This window comes from Talpa europaea (assembly GCF_964194135.1).
Source record: "Talpa europaea genome assembly, chromosome: 2".
Lineage (NCBI taxonomy): Eukaryota > Metazoa > Chordata > Mammalia > Eulipotyphla > Talpidae > Talpa > Talpa europaea.
The window spans coordinates 108,527,448-108,545,812 of NC_140068.1; the positions used below are offsets into that span (position 1 = coordinate 108,527,448).

Consider the following 18,365-nt stretch of genomic DNA (forward strand, 5'->3'; position numbering starts at 1 on the left):
CGCGTCAGTTTCGGTTTATTGGGGGGGGGGGCGGGGTGACCGCGGGGGTGACTCGGGCGGGGACAGGCTCTCACACTTACCAGGAGATGTACGGTTGCGACATGGGGCCAGAGGGGCGCCTCCTCCGCGGGTACTGGCAGGTCGCCTACGACGGCGCCGATTACCTGGCCCTGAACCGGGACCTGCGCTCCTGGACCGCGATGGACACGGCCGCTCAGATCACCCGGCGCAAGTGGGAGGTGGGCAGAGACTGGAAGATGCTGAAGAATTACCTGGAGGGGGAGTGCGTGGAGTGGCTGCTCAGATACCTGGAGAAGGGGAAGGAGATGCTGCAGCGCTCAGGTGAGAGAGGCCTCTCATGGCCTCCATGGTCTCAGCTCTCCCTCAAACTGACACCCCTGGGGAAAATGGAGTACTGGTCAGAACACAGACCTCTTCCTGGTCAGAGAGGGAGACGACCTCCTGGGTTTCCTGTTCTGTACTAGAGAAAGACTCAACACAGGGCCCTACTCTTTTTCCAAGGACAGTTAAGAAATCCAGTCTTTCCTGAGCTGGAGGGGATAGTCCATCCCTGAAATCACCCTTCATTGGATCCTTTTGATCAGGCAGCCACCTTGGGAACCTTCATTTTCTCACTATCGCTTGGTTTTGTTCTGATTAACACTTTTCAGATCTGACTCCTGCTTTTTTTGTGTCCTGAGGTCAGAAACATAAGTCTGTGCTATCCTCCTTAGAGACCTGCATCTTCCTATTCTGAGCTCTTACCTTGATTCTAGAACATTCTAATAAACAGATTATCCCAGACTGCCCAGATCAGGCTGGTTTATAGGTTTTGTGCTTCCTCCTCCAAACCCATTTCCCTGTCCATCCTGAAGATGGTCACAGTAGGCTGCTTCAGTCTCCATGAGGGAAAAGTCCAAAGTGTGAATGTTATCAACCTTCTCCTCAGATGCCCCAAAGACACACGTGACCCACCACCCGACCTCTGACCATGAGGTCACCCTGAAGTGCTGGGCCCTGGGCTTCTACCCTGCGGACATCACCCTGACCTGGCAGCGAGATGGGGAGGACCTGACCCAGGAGACAGAGCTAGTGGATACCAGGCCTGGGGGGGATGGAACCTTCCAGAAGTGGGCAGCTGTGGTGGTGCCTTCTGGAGAGGAGCAGAGATACACGTGCCATGTGCATCATGAGGGGCTACTGGAGCCCCGAGTCCTGAGATGGGGTAAGGAGGGAACATGGACACATAGGAATCAGGAGCCCTTCTGGAGAACCTCACCTGGCTCTGGATGGAGGCCTGGGTGACAGGGTCTCACTCTCCCTTCCCTTCCAGTGCCCCCTCTTCAGTCCTCCATCCCCACCGTGGGCATCATTGCTGGCCTGGTTCTCCTTGGAGCTGTGCTCACTGGAGCTGCTGTGGCTGCAGCTGTGATGTGGAGGAAGAAGCGCTCAGGTAGGGAAGGGAGTAGGGGATCTTGTCCCCTACTGGGGGCTTTCAAATCCCAGGGAGAACTTGCCCTGCCTGGTAATGGGAAGCACCTTCTACACACTGTGTTGTCTACTCTGGAGCTGATTGCTAACACTCACTCTTTTGTAAAGCATTTATGAAGATGTATCACCACCTGTTCACCTTGATAATTCTGGTAATGGGGCCCTGATTCCAGCAAATGTCAGAGGGGAAGGTCTCTGCTGAGGACAGACTTCAGGAGGTGGATACTCCAGTCTCCCTTTATCGCCTTTCTTCATATTTTCTGATCCTGTCCTGGGTCCTCAGGCACAGTTTTGTAAACTTCCTTGTGGCCCAGACTAGGGGATTCATTTAAGACTTCATGGCCCTATTCCTTTGTGGTCTTACAGGATGTTTCTTCCCACAGGTGTAAAAGGAGGATGTTACACTCAGGCTGCAGGTAAGTGTGGATCAGGGGTTTATCCCTGATCTCCTGGGGACAGTGTAGATGGAGCCCATGGGGGAGTCACCCACCTCAGTTCCTCCTGTGGTCTCATCTCTCATGGCTCTCACCAGGTTCTGTTTTGTTCTCCCCCAGGCAGCAGCAGTTCCGTGGATTCTGGTGATTATCTGATAGCCCCTAAAGGTGAGATCCTGGGACCTGCGGTAGGAGAGGCTGGGGCAGAGAAGATGGAACCAGGTTATGGGGAAGCTGTGAGTGGGACATTCTGACGATGCGGTGGACTATGGAGAATATCGACACTTCCCTAACTTTATTTATGATCATTTTCCTTTACAGGGTGAGGACAGCTGCCTTGCAAGGACTGAGAAAAAAATGAAGGATTTTTTTCTCATCTTCACTTCGTGGCTTCAACATCCTGTTTTCCTGTTGCAAAAGGCCTGTGAGGGCCTCCCTGGTGGCATAGAGAGTTGAGTGCATTGCTGTGAAAGTGCCTCCAGTCTCTGCAGCATGGCTTTGATTCATGAGCCATATGGCCAGAAAGACCCATTTTGTGCTTCCTCTTCCAAACCTATTTCCCTGTCCATCCTGAAGATGGTCACAGTAGGCTGCTTCAGTCTCCATGAGGGAAAAATCCAAAGTGTGAATGTTATCAACCTTCTCCTCAGATGCCCCAAAGACACACGTGACCCACCATCCGACCTCTGACCATGAGGTTGTAACAGGGTGGTCCCCAGGAAAGGGGGAGGTTCCAGGTTCCCTGCCCCACCCAAGGAAGGGTGGAGCTGAGCAGAAAAAGGAGAAGCTGCAGAAGAGACTGAGGAAGGAAGCAGGATGGAGCCAGGAGACCTGGAGGAGGCGCATGAAGCCTAGAGACACGTGAAGAAACTGCGCTTGTCTTTTGGTCGTGGACTGGGTGACATAGATGTGGGTGAGACCCATGGGGAGGTGACCATGGCAGCTTTTATCTTGATGTTGATTTTGCTCTTTTCCTTCCGGGCTTGTCCGGTTGTTTGTGACCCTTTTCTGTGGGTCCCCACTGGAAGATGCTTTAGACTTGTAGCAGGCTTTGGGGCCTTGTTTTGGGCCGATCCCATATGGATGGACTTTTACCCACGAGGGGATGGGTAACTTTGGGTGCTTCATTTAGAAACTAGACTCTTTGCCTTACCTGTATTGTTTCCTAGTTTTATTAAAGTTCCTTCCCATTAAAGTCTTATATGTTTTGTGTTGATGCGGCGGATGGCAGAACCCATTTAGAATAGGCAGGTTTGCGGGGTTTGGGCTGCCCCTCTCCCTGTCCTATAACAAGGTCACCCTGAAGTGCTGGGCCCTGGGCTTCTACCCTGCGGACATCACCCTGACCTGGCAGTGAGATGAGGAGGACCTGACCCAGGAGACAGACCTCTCCTGTCTCACCAGCTGCTCCCCTCAGCAGTGTATTTCAGTAGATCTGTGAAAGGTCCATGCAGGAGGCTCTGAATGCAAAAGCCTACCAGGAAGCCCACCTGGGGGCAGGAATGTGGATACCTGCCTAGAGGACTCAGACAATGAGCCTCTCCCCTCCCCCTATGAGTCTCTTCTCAGACAAAGAACCTCTACCTGCCCCAGGAACCTTTTCGTGCCCTACAAACTTTTCCCGCCATAGGAACCCAACTTCCCATCTGACCCCTCCTTACCCTATAAAACCCTGCTTCCCCCTAACTGTTAGGGGGAAAAGGATGTCCTAAAGCTAATTCCATACAGGCTTTGTGGACTCCACCCCCACCCCAGGCCAAAGCCAAAGACACTGGGAACTCCAAATCCCATCACCACCAAAGGGAAGGTGGCTGGGACCTGAGGGTGGGGTTAAGCAGCCAGGTTGGTATAAAGGCAGACACGTGGGCTTTGGAGGTGTCCCCCATTTTGGCTCTCCACCAGCTCGCAGCGTCCGGCCAGCTCTCAGAGTGACTTTGGGTTTCCAGGTCGACGGATCGGGTAGGATGCGTTAAAGACTTTATTTCCCTATTTTCCCCTGAGTTGTACATTTTCCTTATTTCCTTTTCCCTTGTAAATAAACCTTTCATTAACCTTTTGTGTGTGCCTGTAGTGGAGTATTAATAAGTCCCTTTTAAGCGCGCAGGTGAGGACCCACAGCCAGGAACCCGTTCAATATCGGGGCTGCCCTATAACATAGCAACGTGCGCGGCTTCACTGACCCCCACCTTGGGTGTGTGAGGTCCGCCCGGGGCGCAATAAACTTTCCCTCCCTTTGAGAAATTTAGCCTGGCTCTCCTTTTCTTTACTGTGCCGAACCTTTCAATCTGCCTGGTGAATCCTCTCACCCCCCACCCCCACACTTGTGGCTTGTATGCCAGTTCTTATACAAATAAATGTAAGATTTATGAGTTCATTAGTGGGGTTACTGAAATTTGTGATTATATAAATTGGAGACATGAGGACCAGCCAGAACTGCACGTTCACTGTGCTGAATCTGCAAGTAGGGGCAGGAGAGGCTGTGAGAGCCAAGGGGGTTGGGGCCTGTGTTTAGTTGGTGCTCATGGTCACTCTTGAGGAGTCATCTCTCTGTTCCTTTGTCCTTGTCCTTCAGCAGCACCTGTCCCAGCAGGACCTGTGATCACAGGGACTCAGACACCACCTGGGACTGTCCTATCTCCAAGAATGTGGGTGGAGGCTGTGTGTGGCCCGGTCAACCTAGGTTCAGGGCACAGTTTGGTCCTCAGTCTTCATACTCTATGTGTTTATATTTTATTTGGGCTTTTACTTTTTTATGTCTGTTCATATTTAGCAAACAGGGCTCATCTCTGGGTGTCTCTGATGGCAGCAGGAGGCATCTGTCATTGTCCCCACAAGGCCCAGGGTGACCCCTGCACACTGGAGTACATGATGTTAGAAATTGATTTCCAGACTCATCCTGTTCTTGGCCTCATTTTAGTACTATATTCTGGATTATTCTTTCCATCTTTTCACATCTTTTTTTAAAGAATAACACTACTGGTATTAGCAGAGAGGATGATTTGGTAAATTTTTGTCTTAATGTCCTGTTGGATTTCTATTTCCTCTACAGCTTCTCCCTCTAACCTGACCCTTAAGTAACCCTGCCCAGAGTGTGTGGGGACAGGAAGGACGGCTGCTTCCCAGCATCATCAGTGTGGGCCTTACGTAGGTGACCTTTGAGAAAGAGTTTTAGGGACATTTTGCCCACGGCATTGTCCAGGGTAGTTCAGTCCACGCAGGACAACCTCCAGTGCAGATGCCCGAGGCAGGAATTTGTGTGGCTGAGAAAAAGACTGCTGGACTGGAGGGCACCTGAGATAAGATCTGTGTGTACCCAGATCATTCAGGCCTGGAGGATGTTGGGTTTGACTTTGAGTAAGATGTGGCGTGACAAGAGCTTCTGAACAGATACACACCTGTGAGACTTCTCTCTAGTAGCCTCAGTCTGGCTGCTGTGCAGCATTGAAGAGTGCAAGGTAGGAAGAGAAATGAAGGAAACCAGTGTAGGTCCCAGGACAGAGAGGTTGGGGGAGGAGAGGAGGTGAACAGGAAAATAATAGGAAGTGATTGGATCTGTGTATATTTAGACATGGACTTTACAGCATTTCCTACTGCTGGGCTGTGAGAAGGGGGTCAAGATGACAGTGTCTCAGACTGTGCAGGCAGTAGTGGAGCTTTAGTGACATGGGGAGACCCCAGAAGAACCATATGTGGGCATCCTAGGTGTTCAATTTAGGAAAGGTGAAGCTGAGATCTATTAGAAATGAAAGTGATGTTGGCAACTGGACAGACAAGTCTGGAAAATAGATGAAAAATTGGAGTTAAGAAATAGACTTGGGAGGTGATAGGATGAATGATGTTTGAAGTCTTGAGCTTAGAAAGGTCCCCCAAGTAGTAATAACTAAGGAAAAGAAAGCAGGTTAAATCCCAGACCCCCCAGTTATGAGCAATCTGAGCAGACAGCCTCTAGAGCCTACTACACTGTCTGATACCATGTGGAGACTGCACAGAGACCAGGGAGCCCCCACTTCAGTGAGGACAGAAATCACCTGGCTGCTAGAATGTCTGGAACAGAGTCTGAGATTCTATTATTCAACTCCTTTCCTCACCCTAGTGATGGAAAATTTAGGGTTGCTTCCCAGGAGGAGATGCTTTCATCCCTGGAAACGAAAGCAAATAACAGGGACTCTGGAGTCCAAGGTTTCATCTAGAGACTGAGGGAAAGTGTATACTTTGGGGACTCACCAGAACCTGGGAACCCGCTATTATGACATGGAGACCTGGCTCTTCCCTGAGGCCTGTGTCCATAGCCACTCGCTAGGGAGGAAGTTTGAGGACCCCCTAGCCTAACAGTGGACCTTGTCCTGCCGCTGGGAGCCCAGGGAGCCTGGGGAGGGCCTGGCTGAGCAGGAGAAAGGGCGGCTCTGGGCTCCTGTGCTCAGCCCTGTGGCCACACGGGGGCGCTGCCGCGCTGCTCCGGATTCTGGTGGAGCCGCCAGGACGGGGCGGGGCTGAGGTGGGCAGAGTTGGGGGTGCTGGAGGGCGGCGTCCTGGGGGTGAGATGCTCTGTGAGGACTCAGAGAAGCAGGGCTCAGAGGAGGGGAGACTCCTAAGCCCGCCCTGGGTGTGAGGTTTCCGGTTTTTCCCAGGGACCCCTCCGTCCCTTCATAGCAAAATCTGGGAAAACTGGAAAGCAGATCACTTTTTCCTTCTACAACCTATAGCTTTGTCAACAGTATTTTAAAAGATAATGGCAAATTTATAGAAAATTTGCAAAGGTAGTAGAGTATAACCCACATCATTTCCAAACTTAACATCTCACATGACTACTAAGTTATTTGTGAAGGTAAGGAAACCATACCGAGGCAGTTTCAATAAACCCCACCATTTATTCCGTTTTCTTTAATGTTTCCTATTGTCGTTTTTATGCTCTGACATCCCATCCAGGACACCACATAAAGCCCCCACCTGGTTTCCTCAAGTGCCTCTGGCTCAGTTTTTCAGACTTTCCTGCTTTTGGTGACACTGACATCTGTGAGGAGCTGCTCAGGGGAAATGGCCTCAGTTTGAGGTCTTTTGCCCAGGGCAGTGGGTTTGGGAAAAGAAGACCACAGAGGCGACGTGCTGTTCTCCATCAATGCATCAAGTGTACAAATATGCACGATTTTTTCCCCATTTATTTAATTGTTACTGTTGTCTTTGGAAGGATGTCACTTTGAGCAGCTCACACTTAGTGGGTGTTTTGCTGTAAACATTTACTTCCACACAGGGTTTTTTTTTTCCTCTTGAATATAAGTTTCCAAATAAGTTGGGTAAATAGTTGGATTATATAGCCAGTCGGTGATTGTCTTTGAAAGAAACTTTCAAAATTCTTTCCTAGTAACTGGCTTTGGATAGGCCACCTGGCTCACTGCAGGGCTATGGTGTGTGTATGTGTCTTTATGTATATTATTGATGTAAAATTTTCTTTTGTGTGCATGTTGTCTAGGGAAGGACATCTTGTAAAATATTTCACAGGTTATGTCCAAATAATGTTAAGACCACAGTGGCACGTCTGTCACATGATGAACCTGCACATCATCATCTCTCACAGCCCTTGGCTTTTTTTACAGCGGACCATATTGTGTCCTACAGAGTAGATTCACTGCCCTCAATGTCTTCTGTTTTCCTAGGAAACAAAAGCAAATATAGACCAGTTGGAACCACATCAAACTAACAAGTTCCTACACAGCAAAGGAAACTCATTAAATATAAACATATCATATTGAGTGGAAGAATATATTTGCACATCATACATCCAAATTATATAAATAACATACAGAACTCAACAACCAGATCATAATTAACCCAATCAAAACATGGGGAGAGGCGCTAAGTACAAACTTCTCCAAAGGATATGCATATGATCACAGGCACATGGAAAATACACATCACACATCATCAGGGTATGCTGATCAGAACCATAATAAGACACCACCTCACACCTGTGAGATGGCTCATATTAAAAAGACAGGAAACAAGTGTTGGCAAGGTGTGGGGAGAAGAAACCCTCATACATTGGTGGGAATTGGTCCAGCTCTACCAGCCCTAAGGAGAAAAGCTTGGGAGTGGGAGTTCCTTAAAATATTAAAAAATACATCTGCCAGATGACCCAGCTTTCCACTCCTTGGTATTTATCCAAAAAATGTAAAAATGAATTTGAAGGGATATGTGAGCTCTGTGTCCATTATGGAAACAACCAATGTGCTTAACAATAGGGGAGTGCTCCCTGCTCCACTCAAGGGAGGGTGGAGCTGAGCAAGGAGGAAAAGAAGCTGGAAAGAACATGTGGTGTGTATACACAATGGAATACTACTCAGCTGTGAAAAAAGATAGAATCTTGAATTTACGACAACATGGAAGGAACTAGAAGAAATCATACTAAATGAAATCAGAAGGAGAACAACAAATACTAGATGACATCACTGATATGTGTAATATAAAGAAACAACACAGGGCCTCCCTGGTGGCGCAGTGGGTTGAGCACAGTGCTGTGAAGCTGGCCCACAGCCTCTGTAGCATGGGTTTGATTCCCGGCCAGCCAGGGAGATTCCCACATGGCGCGGCAGATCTCTCCTGCCTCGTCTGCTGCTCCCCTCAGCAGTGCCTTTGGTCCATCTGCCTGTTCTGTTCCCCACTCTGTCTCTGGTGAATCCTCTCACCCTCCGACACCTCTGGCCTGTACCCCAGCTCTTGTATAAATAATCTTTTTTTTTTTTAAAAAAAAAAAAAAAGAAACAATGCAAAGGGGGAGATAATACCAAGCCAAACCCTTGGAATCTGGCTGCAGAACTGAGGCTACCAGACAGGGGAGAGAGTGGTCAGTAAATGGAGTAAGAATGTCTGGAGGAGTAGGGTTGAAGACTCTGGGCACCTTGTGTGGGAGTGGTGAGGTAACACCTGAAGAGGTGTGAACCTGTCCCTCTGAATCACATACAGTGTATAAATGAATCTTACCTCAAAAAAATACAATAATAAAAAAATGAAAAGCAAGAGAAAAAGTAAATTGTCTCCTCCATCCATCACTGATTTCAGGACTTTGCCTTCGCCTCCTCACTGTCATGCAGGGTGAGGGGCTGGTTTCCCACAAGGTCAGAGGCAGGAGGTGCAGGGACTCCTGGGGCTGCTCAGACTCCACTGAGTAGAGACACTGCAGAGAGGGCGGCTGTGAGGGGGACCAGAAACTGGGTTGGAAAAACCCAGTATTGAGGATCTGGTTCCTAGTGTGAGAGGAATGAATGAATGAGTGTGTGTGTGTGTGTGTGTGTGTGTGTGTGTGTGACAGGAGAGACAGGCACACAATATAAGACAGTGGAAAGACAATTACAAATCAAGCAGGTTTGGAGCAGGACTTGTGGCAGCAGAGTATCTGGAAGAAGGAGGGGGCGTTGGGACTATTCCCATGGTTAGATTGTGGGAGCCTGGGTGGGACCCTGTTCCAGGACCCCTGGTGGGATGGGGAGGCCCCCTCTTCCCCCCTGAGGTCCCTCTCTCCTCCTCTAATGCTCACTCCAAGCTTATCTCCTTTGGAGTCAGGGAGCTCCAGCCCTGCAGCCCCTCTGTTTCCCAGGGGTCACTGTCTCCGTGGGCTGCAGCTACTTTCTCTCTAGACCAGAGCTGGAGGGAGTCCCACAGGGGGAGGGAGGAGTGTGAGCCCTGCTGGCCTGGCCCAGGGGCAGGATTAGCCCAGGTCACCCCAGTTCCTGAGCTGAGCCTTTGTCCACAGTCCAGGAAGGGAGGGAGAGATGGAGCAGGGTCAGCCTCAGCTCCTGGAGGAAGGTATAATGTTAGTGTGGGTGAAATTATTGTTTGTCATTTCAGGGATTTTCCCTTCTCTGCGGGGTAACCCTCCAAGTGCATCAGGGGAAGATCTCAGATAAACCCAGACTAGTGCCCCCACCTCTCTCCCTCCCTTCATCAACAATGATGTGTTCAGGAGGAATGTCCCAGAACTGATGCTCCACACTGCAATGATACATAGAAATAGACGTTGGATTATTGTATTAGCTTCTAGGATTTGAGGTAAGATTTTTTCTTTTTACTGTAAAACTTATTTTGTTTTTGTTGTCACTGTAATCATGTGCAAACTGAAAAATACTGGGAGCGGGAGAAAGTGTTGAGTTTTCAGAGTGCAGATGAAAAAGGGACCAAGAAGCCAACAATGACAATGAGACAGACATTTGCACAGAGTGTCCAGTTTAACCCATGTATGATCCCCTTAACCCAAGACTATGACCAGTTTTGATCTCTGCTCAAACAGAATCAGGATGCTTTTTCACATAACAGCCCTTGAAATATCTGAAACCCCTGTGTGCATAAGCAGGGCAAATCCCAACAAAACACATGGTTGTTTGCAGTGTGTTGGTTGGTGTGAAAGTCCTAACCTGCCATTACCAGAAACCAGAGTCCTCCTGAGCTGCTTTTTATGTTACTTTATTCATTTCTGTATTCAAACGACATGTATTTAGGGTACCATCCACCAGGCATTGGGGTTGCAGAGTGAGCAGTCCCAGGACTCTGTGTATTTGTAACTAAGAGTCCAGATGAGGAGGTGACAGGTGACCTGAACCCCAGGGGGAGCAGGAGGTGACAAGGAGGTGAGTAACCCCAAGGAGACAGGGTGAGGATCCCAGTGCTGGGCACAGGGCGGGTCCAGGGCTGGGAAGGGCGGGAGCTGGAGCTATTGTAGCGGGTGCTGGGGGGCCTGGGCCTTGCCCTGGGCCTAGACTCCAGCCCGTCCCCCCAGTGGGTGGGTGGGACTTGCACAGGGACTCCCCCTGAGAGCCTCAGTTTCCTCAACTGCGTGTGGTGAGGTTAGGGATGTGGTAAGGACAGGGAGCTGATGCCTGTGAGTCTCAGCTCAGGGCCTGGCACATCGTGGACGCTCAGCCCCTCTCTGCTCTCCTGGCTGCAGGGAAAGGGGGTGGGAGAGAAAGTGGAGGTGATGCCAGGCCCTGTGAGCCCTCCCTGCCTGGTGTGGGGAGCAGAGAGGGCAGGTGAGGGTCCATGTTGGGAAAGGCCTGGGGCACCGTGGGGAGCAGAGAGACTGGAGAGGGTGAGAGTGTGGGGGGCAGGGAGGAGGCTCCTGGTGCCTGACCAGGGCAGGTGTGGTCACCTCCTCCCTGAACGTCTCCTCTGCCCTGTTTGTTCCCCTTCCTCACCCACCTTGCGGGACAGTCATGACCTCGCGGCTACTAATGGACCCTCCTGGAAGAGGTTGTGGGAGCTTGTGCCCCAACTATTCTGTGTCTTTGCCTTGATTATTCTTTGCTTTGACTATTCTGTGTCTTTCACAGCTGAAACTGGTAAAGTTTGAGATGAGATAAGGAATCTCTTAAGGCAAAAGTCCTGGTATGAGGACCTATACGTGCTGAAAATAGCAATAGATGTTATGCTTGGATTAGCAAAACCACTGAGGCCTCCTTTGACTCTCCCTGATTTCCCAGCCTTGGCCGGGGTCAGCTGGTTATGTGTCCCCCACACACTTGTGCATTCCCTGTTTGCCTGCTGCTTCTTTGATCTTTTTTATATTCTGTCAGATGCTAAATAAAAATGAGACTGCCTTTGGAGCTGGACTGCATCTTTGTGGTCTGGTTCGTCAAGGCATCTCATTATCCTGCACATATGTTTGAGACCCAGAACCAGGGACTGACAAAGGTCTTGGCGCTGAAGAGGAGGAGGGGGCGGAGCAAAGTCTGGTCCGGGTTCCCAGGGCCCTGTCTGGGAGCGGGAAGATTACTGTCGGGGATTCCCCACCTCCCCAGCTTTTCACTTTTGTCTCTCGCAACCTGTGTCGGGTCCTCCTTCCTGGGTACTGGTGACTCACCCAGGTTCTCTCTCCCCACTGCCTGGAGGTCTCCAGAGCAGCCAATCAGCAGCCCCGCGGCTCCTGGTACAAAGTCTACACTCGCCAGCCCCGACACCCAGCATTTCTGGCTGAGTAGGTGAGGGCCATGGGGCCCGCGCCCCTCCTGCTGCTGCTCTTGGGGGTCCTGGCCCCTGGGGAGACCTGGGCAGGTGAGTGCGGGTCGGGAGGGAAACCGCCGCTGAGGAGCCCGGGGGCCCCGGTACGGCAGCGGCGGCGCTGGACCCGGTAACGACTTTTTACGCCATCGCCGGCCCCGTTGTCCCCCCTCAACCCCGCCTTGGCCCCTTTCTGTTCCTCCCAGCCCCCAACTCCTCTTGCCCGGTGAGTCCCAGCCCTCCTTGTCCCGCCGCCCCTTAACTCTCTGGGGAGCCCCCTCGCCCCCTCCCCTCCCGCCCCGTCTCCCCAGCCCGGGTCTCCCTCCCGCCCCCAGGCTCCCACTCCCTGAGGTATTTCTACACCGCGATGTCCCGGCCCGGCCTCGCGGAGCCCCGCTTCATGGCCGTGGGCTCCGTGGACGACACGCGGTTCGTGCGGTTCGACAGCGACTCCCTGGACCAGAGGATGGAGCCGCGGGCGCCCTGGGTGGAGCTGGAGGGGCCGGAGTACTGGGAGGGGCAGACGAGGAAGGCGAAGGGCGCCGCACAGACGTTCCAAGAGAACCTGCTCACCCTGCGCCGCTACTACCACCAGAGCGCGGCCGGTGAGCGGGGCGGGCCCGGGGCGCTCACGACCCCACCCCCGCGGGCGGGCGGGGACCCCAGACCCCGGCCCGAGCGTCCCCCGAGGTAGGGGGACCCGCCGGACCCTCGACCCGGGACGCGCCCCGGGACGTTCCCCGCGAGGTTCCCGCGTCAGTTTCGGTTTATTCCCGGGGAGGGGGGCGGGGTGACCGCGGGGTGACGGGGCGGGGACAGGCTCTCACACCCTCCAGGAGATGTACGGCTGCGACGTGGGGCCCGACGGGCGCCTCCTCCGCGGGTACAGTCAGTATGCTTATGATGGCGCCGATTACCTGGCCCTCAACGAGGACCTGCGCTCCTGGACCGCGGCGGACACGGCCGCGCAGATCTCCCGGCGCAAGTTGGAGGCGGCCGGAGACACTGATCACCTGAGGAACTACCTGGAGGGCACGTGCGTGGAGTGGCTGCGCAGATACCTGGAGATCGGGAAGGAGACGCTGCTGCGCTCAGGTAAGAGGGGCCAAGCATGGCCTGCAAGGCTTCAGCTCTCCCTCAGGCTGACACCCCAGGGGCAGTGGAGTACTGGTCAGAACACAGACCTCTTTCTGGTCAGAGAGGGAGGAGACCTCCTGGGTTTCCTGTTCTGTACTAGAGAGAGACTTGCCCCAGGGCCCTGCTTTTTCTGAAGGACAGTTAAGGAATCCAGTCTCTCCTGAGCTGGAGGGGATGGACCATCCCTGAAATCACCCTTCATTGGCTCCTTTTGATCTGACAGCCACCTTGGGAACCTTCAGTTTCTCACTATGGCTTGGTTTTCTTCTGATTAACATTTTTCAGATCTGACTCCTGCTTTTTTGTGTCCTGAGGTCAGGAACTTAAGTCTGTGCCCTCCTCCTTAGGGACCTGCATCTTCCTATCCTGAGCTGTTACCCTGATTGTAAAACATTTTAAGAAACAAATTATCCCAGACTCCCCAGATCAGGCTGGTTTATAGGTTTTGTGCTTCCTCTTCCAAACCCTTTTCCCTGTCCATTCTCACGATGGTCACATGAGGCTGCTTCAGTCTCCATGAGGGAAAAATCCAAAGTGTGAGTTCTGACCCTTCTCCTCAGATCCCCCAAAGACACACATGACCCACCACCCCACCTCTGACGAGACGGTCACCCTGAGATGCTGGGCCCTGGACTTCTACCCTGCGGACATCACCCTGACCTGGCAGCGAGATGGAGAGGACCTGACCCAGCACACGGAGCTGGTGGAGACCAGGCCTGGGGGGGACGGAACCTTCCAGAAGTGGGCAGCTGTGGTGGTGCCTTCTGGAGAGGAGCAGAGATACACATGCCATGTACAGCATGAGGGGCTGCTGGAGCCCCGAGTCCTGACTTGGGGTAAGGAGGAGAAGGTGGGCCCAGAACTTCTCAGGGGCATCAGGAGCCCTTCTGGAGACCTTCAGAGGGTCAGGATGAGGCCTGGGGCGCAGTCTCACCTTCCCTTTCTTTCCAGTGTCCCATCCTCAGCCCACTGCCTCCCCCATGGTCTTCCTTGCTGTTGTCCTGGTTCTCCTTGTAGCTGTTCACATTGGAATTCCAGTGGCTACAGCTGTGAGGTACAGGAAGAAGCACTCAGGTAGGGAAGGGAGTGGGGGGATCATGTCCAATGGGGGCTTTCAAATCCCAGGTAGAACTTGTCCTACCCGGTAAATGGGAAGTACCACCCACACGTATGTTGCCCAGTCTGGAGCTGATTGCTATTCCTCGCTCTTTGTAAACCACTTATGAAAATGAAACACCACTTGTTCACCTTGATAATTCTGGGGATAGGATCCTGATTCCCAGCAAATGTCAAGAAGGGAAGGTCCCTACTGAGCACAGACTCCAAGAGGTAGTTGCTCTAGTCTTCCCTCATCTCCTTTCTTCATATTTTCTGGTCCTGCCCTGGGTCTTCAGGCACAGTTCTGGAACATTCCTTGTGGCCCAGATTAGGGGATTCATTTAAGACTTCGTGGCCCAACTCCTTTGTGGTCTTACAGGATGTTTCTTCCCACAGGGGAAAAAGGAAGAAGCTACACTCAGCCTGCAGGTAAGTGTGGATCAGGGGTTTTATCCCTGAGCTCTGGGGGCAGTGTAGAAGGAGCCCATGGGGGTGTCAGCCACATCAGTCCCTCCTGTGGTCTCATCTCTCGTGGCTCTGACCAGGTTCTGTTTTGTTTTCCCCCAGGCAGTGACAGTTCCCTGGATAGTAGTGATTCTCTTATGGTCCATATAGATGAGACTCTGGGACCTGTGGGTAGGAGGGGCTGGGGGCAGAGAGGATGGGACCAGGTGATGAGGAAGCTGTGAGGGGGACATTCTGAGGATGCGGTGGACTATTGAGAGTGTTGACACTTCCGTAACTTTGTTCATGATCATTTTCCTTTACAGGGTGAGGACAGCTGCCTTGTAGGGACTGAGTGATGCAGGATTTCTTCTCATCTTCACTTCGTGGCTTCAACATCCACTGGTTTTCCTGTTGCAAAAGGCCTATGAGGGCCTCCCTGGTGGTGTAGAGAGTTGAGCACAGTGCTGTGAAAGTGCCCGCAGCCTCTGCAGTACGGGTTCGGTTCGTGGCCAGCCACAGAAAGACACATATGGTGAGGCAGACCTCTCCTGTCTCGCCAGCTGCTCCCCTCAGCAGTGTCTTTCAGTAGATCTGCCTGGTGAATCCTCTCACCCCCCACATGTGGCCTGTACCCCAGTTCTTATATAAATAAATATAAGATTGATGAGTTCATTAGTGGGGTTACTAAAATTTATGATTACATAAATCAGAGACATGAGAACCAGCCAGAACTACACGTTCGCTGTGCTGAATCTGTGCAAGTAGGGGCAGGAGAGGCTGTGAGAGCCAAGGGAGTTGGGGCCTGTGTCTAGTCGGTACTCATGGTCACTCCTCAGGGGTCATCTCTCTACTCCTTTGTCCTTGTGCTTCAACAGCGCCTGTCCCAGCAGGACCTGTGATCACAGGGACTCAGACACCACCTGGCACTGTCCTGTCTCCAGGATGTGGGTGGAGGCTGTCTGTGGCCTTGTCAACTTAGGTTCAGGGTAGTTTGGTCCTCAGTATTCATACTCTATGTGTTTATATTTTATTTTGGTTTTTACTTTTTTATGTCTGTTCATATTTAGCAAACAGGGCTCATCTCTGGGTGTCTCTGACAGCAGCAGGAGGCATCTGCATTGTCCCCACAAGACCCAGGGTGGCCCCTGCACACTGGAGTACATGATGTTAGAAATTGATTTCCAGACTCATCCTGTTCTTGGCCTCATTTTAGTACTATATTCTGGATTATTCTTTCAATCTTTTCACATCTTTTTAAAGAATACTACTGCTGGTATTAGTAGAGAGGATGATTCGGTAATTTTTTGTCTTAATGTCCTGTTGGATTTCTATTTCTTCTACAGCTTCTCCCTCTAAAACTTCCCTTAAGTAACCCTGCCCAGAGTGTGTGAGGACAGGGAGGATGCCTGCTCCCTAGCGTGGTCAGTGTGGGCCTCACTTAGGTGACCTTTCAGAAAGAGGGACACTTTGCCCACGGCATTGTCCAGAGAAGTTCAGTCCAGGCAGGACAAATTCCAGTGTAGATACCTTAGGCAGGAATTTGTGTGGCTGAGATAAAGACTGCTGGACTGGAGGGCACCTGAGATAAGATCTGTGTGTACCCAGATCATTCAGGCCTGGAGGATGTTGGGTTTGACTTTGAGTAAGATGTGGCATGACAAGAGCTTCTGAACAGATATACACCTGTGGGATTTCTCTTTAGGAGCTTCAGTCTGGCCGCTGTGCAGCATGGAAGGGTGCGAGGTAGGAAAAGAAATGGAGGAAACCAGTGCAGGTCCCAGGACAGAGAGGTTGAGGGAGGAGAGGAGAACAGGAAAATAATAGGAAGTGATTGGATCTGTGTATATTTAGACATGGACTTTACAGCATTTCCTACTGCTGGGCTGTGAGAAGGGGGTCAAGGATGACAGTGTTTCAGACTGTGCAGGCAGAGAGGTGGAGCCTCAGTGACATGGGGAGACCCCAGAAGAACCATATGTGGGCATCCTAGGTGTTCAATTTAGGAAAGGTGAAGCTGAGATCTATTAGAAATGAAAGTGATGTTGGCAACTGGACAGACAAGTCTGGAGAATAGATGAAAAATCGGAGTTAAGAAATAGACTTGGGAGGTGATAGGATGAATGATGTTTGAAGTCTTGAGCTTAGAAAGGTCCCCCAAGTAGTAATAACTAAGGAAAAGAAAGGAACAGGTTAAAACCCAGACCCCCAGTTATGAGCAATCTGAGCAGACACCCCCTAGAGCCTATTGCACTGTCTGATACCATGTGGAGACTGCACGGAGCCCCCAATTCAGTGAGGGAGCCCCCAATTCAGTGAGGCCAGAAATCACCTGGCTGCTAGAATGTCTGAAACAGAGTCTGAGATTCTATTATTCAACTTCTTTCCTCACCCTAGTGATGGAGAATTTAGGGTTGATTCCCAGGAGGAGATGCTTTCATCCCTGGAAACAAGCAAATAACAGGGACTCTGGAGTCCAAGGTTTCATCCAGAGACTGAGGGAAACTGTATACTTGGGGGACTTACCAGAACCTGGGAACCTTCTATTATGACATGGAGACCTGGCTCTTCCCTGAGGCCTGTGTCTCCTCCCCCTGAGTGATGGACCCTGGGGAGCTGGTCAGCACCTCCCTCCCCACTCTGTGGAAGGTTCCTAGTGCTGGGATCCCCACAGGCCCAGGAGAGAGGAGCCTCCTGAGACCCGAGTGTCCCTGGGGGTCATTCTCAGAGTTGCAATAATGCACTGACCTTGAGGAAAAGACATCTTCGCTACTTCTGTGGATTTTGGTTATGTGGGTTTTTAACTTCAGTAGGATTAGAGAATTGCAAGTTTGTCACATCACTAAACTCAATCTCAACATGAAATAGTATCCAGAATTTCCAACCATAACATGTGAATTCCCACATGGCAAAATGATTAAGGAGTACTTACAAATAAGCCAGCCTAGGAAATATCTAAGTATAATAAATGACACCAAGGTCAAATTAAGAAAATCAAATAAAGAACTTAAAGGAGAAAATTTGAATTTTATGGGGATTATGAATGTGCTGAACTAAATATTCCTTCATGTGTCCCACGGGGTGAATTATAATGCACTGAGAACCTTCTGTGGGTCAGGTCCTTTCAGTCATAATTTCACTCTCCCAACGATAATCCCTCCAGGCATCTTCTATCCTCGATAAAGCAGATGATGTTCAGAGAAACACTCCATGTCCTATCCCACAGCCTGGAGTCTGCTGAGTCAGAAGCCCCCCAGTGCTGCAGGGGGCATTGTTGCCCCAGCCAGATAGGATACTGACAAGCAGCTAAGAGAAAAGGCCTCACACCGTGGGGCTGATGATATGGCATCCCTTTGCTTTTTGTTCTTGGTCATAGAGAGAGAAAAATTTATCAGAAAGTATATTAGGCAATAAATTATATGTGTCAGCATACTGTCAGTAAATGGCACAGAAAATTATCTGTTTAGAAATTAGTTGTTGGGCTGTTTGGCCCACTGGACAATGGGAGATGGTTTGTTGAACATGCCTGACAAGCATTACAATTCAATAATTATAGTAGGTCCTTCTTTTGCCTTCTCTTGAAGTTTCTTGGGAAAGTTTTTAAATGAAGCTATTTGAGTTAAGGAGTTTCTAGGTAGAAAATGTTCTGATAGCTGAGTAGCAGCCGGTCCCCAGCAGAAGGCCATGAGGATAAGAAAAGTCTTTTCTTGCTTAGGCTTTAGCTGATAGGGATGTACTGGCGGTGATCCACTGTCTTAGGTTATTGTTTAGCTTAAACAA

At 50.9% G+C, this 18,365-nt stretch overlaps 2 protein-coding genes across 2 annotated transcripts in view; both read left to right on the forward strand.

Annotated features, from left to right (window-relative positions):
* The window catches only part of LOC311167850 (HLA class I histocompatibility antigen, alpha chain G-like), a gene marked incomplete at its 5' end in the record, with an annotated part of 50,221 nt that extends 36,016 nt beyond the window's left edge, over positions 1–14,205 (forward strand). The window contains 3 exons of the mRNA XM_084228989.1: positions 12,726–13,001; positions 13,604–13,879; positions 13,995–14,205. Coding sequence (XP_084085115.1) covers positions 12,726–13,001; positions 13,604–13,879; positions 13,995–14,191 — 749 coding nt within the window. The 3' untranslated portion in view covers positions 14,192–14,205. The remainder of the gene's footprint in view (positions 1–12,725; positions 13,002–13,603; positions 13,880–13,994) is intronic.
* The window catches only part of LOC311188227 (patr class I histocompatibility antigen, A-2 alpha chain-like), a gene marked incomplete at both ends in the record, with an annotated part of 424,961 nt that overhangs the window by 168,611 nt on the left and 237,985 nt on the right, over positions 1–18,365 (forward strand). The window lies entirely within an intron of this gene.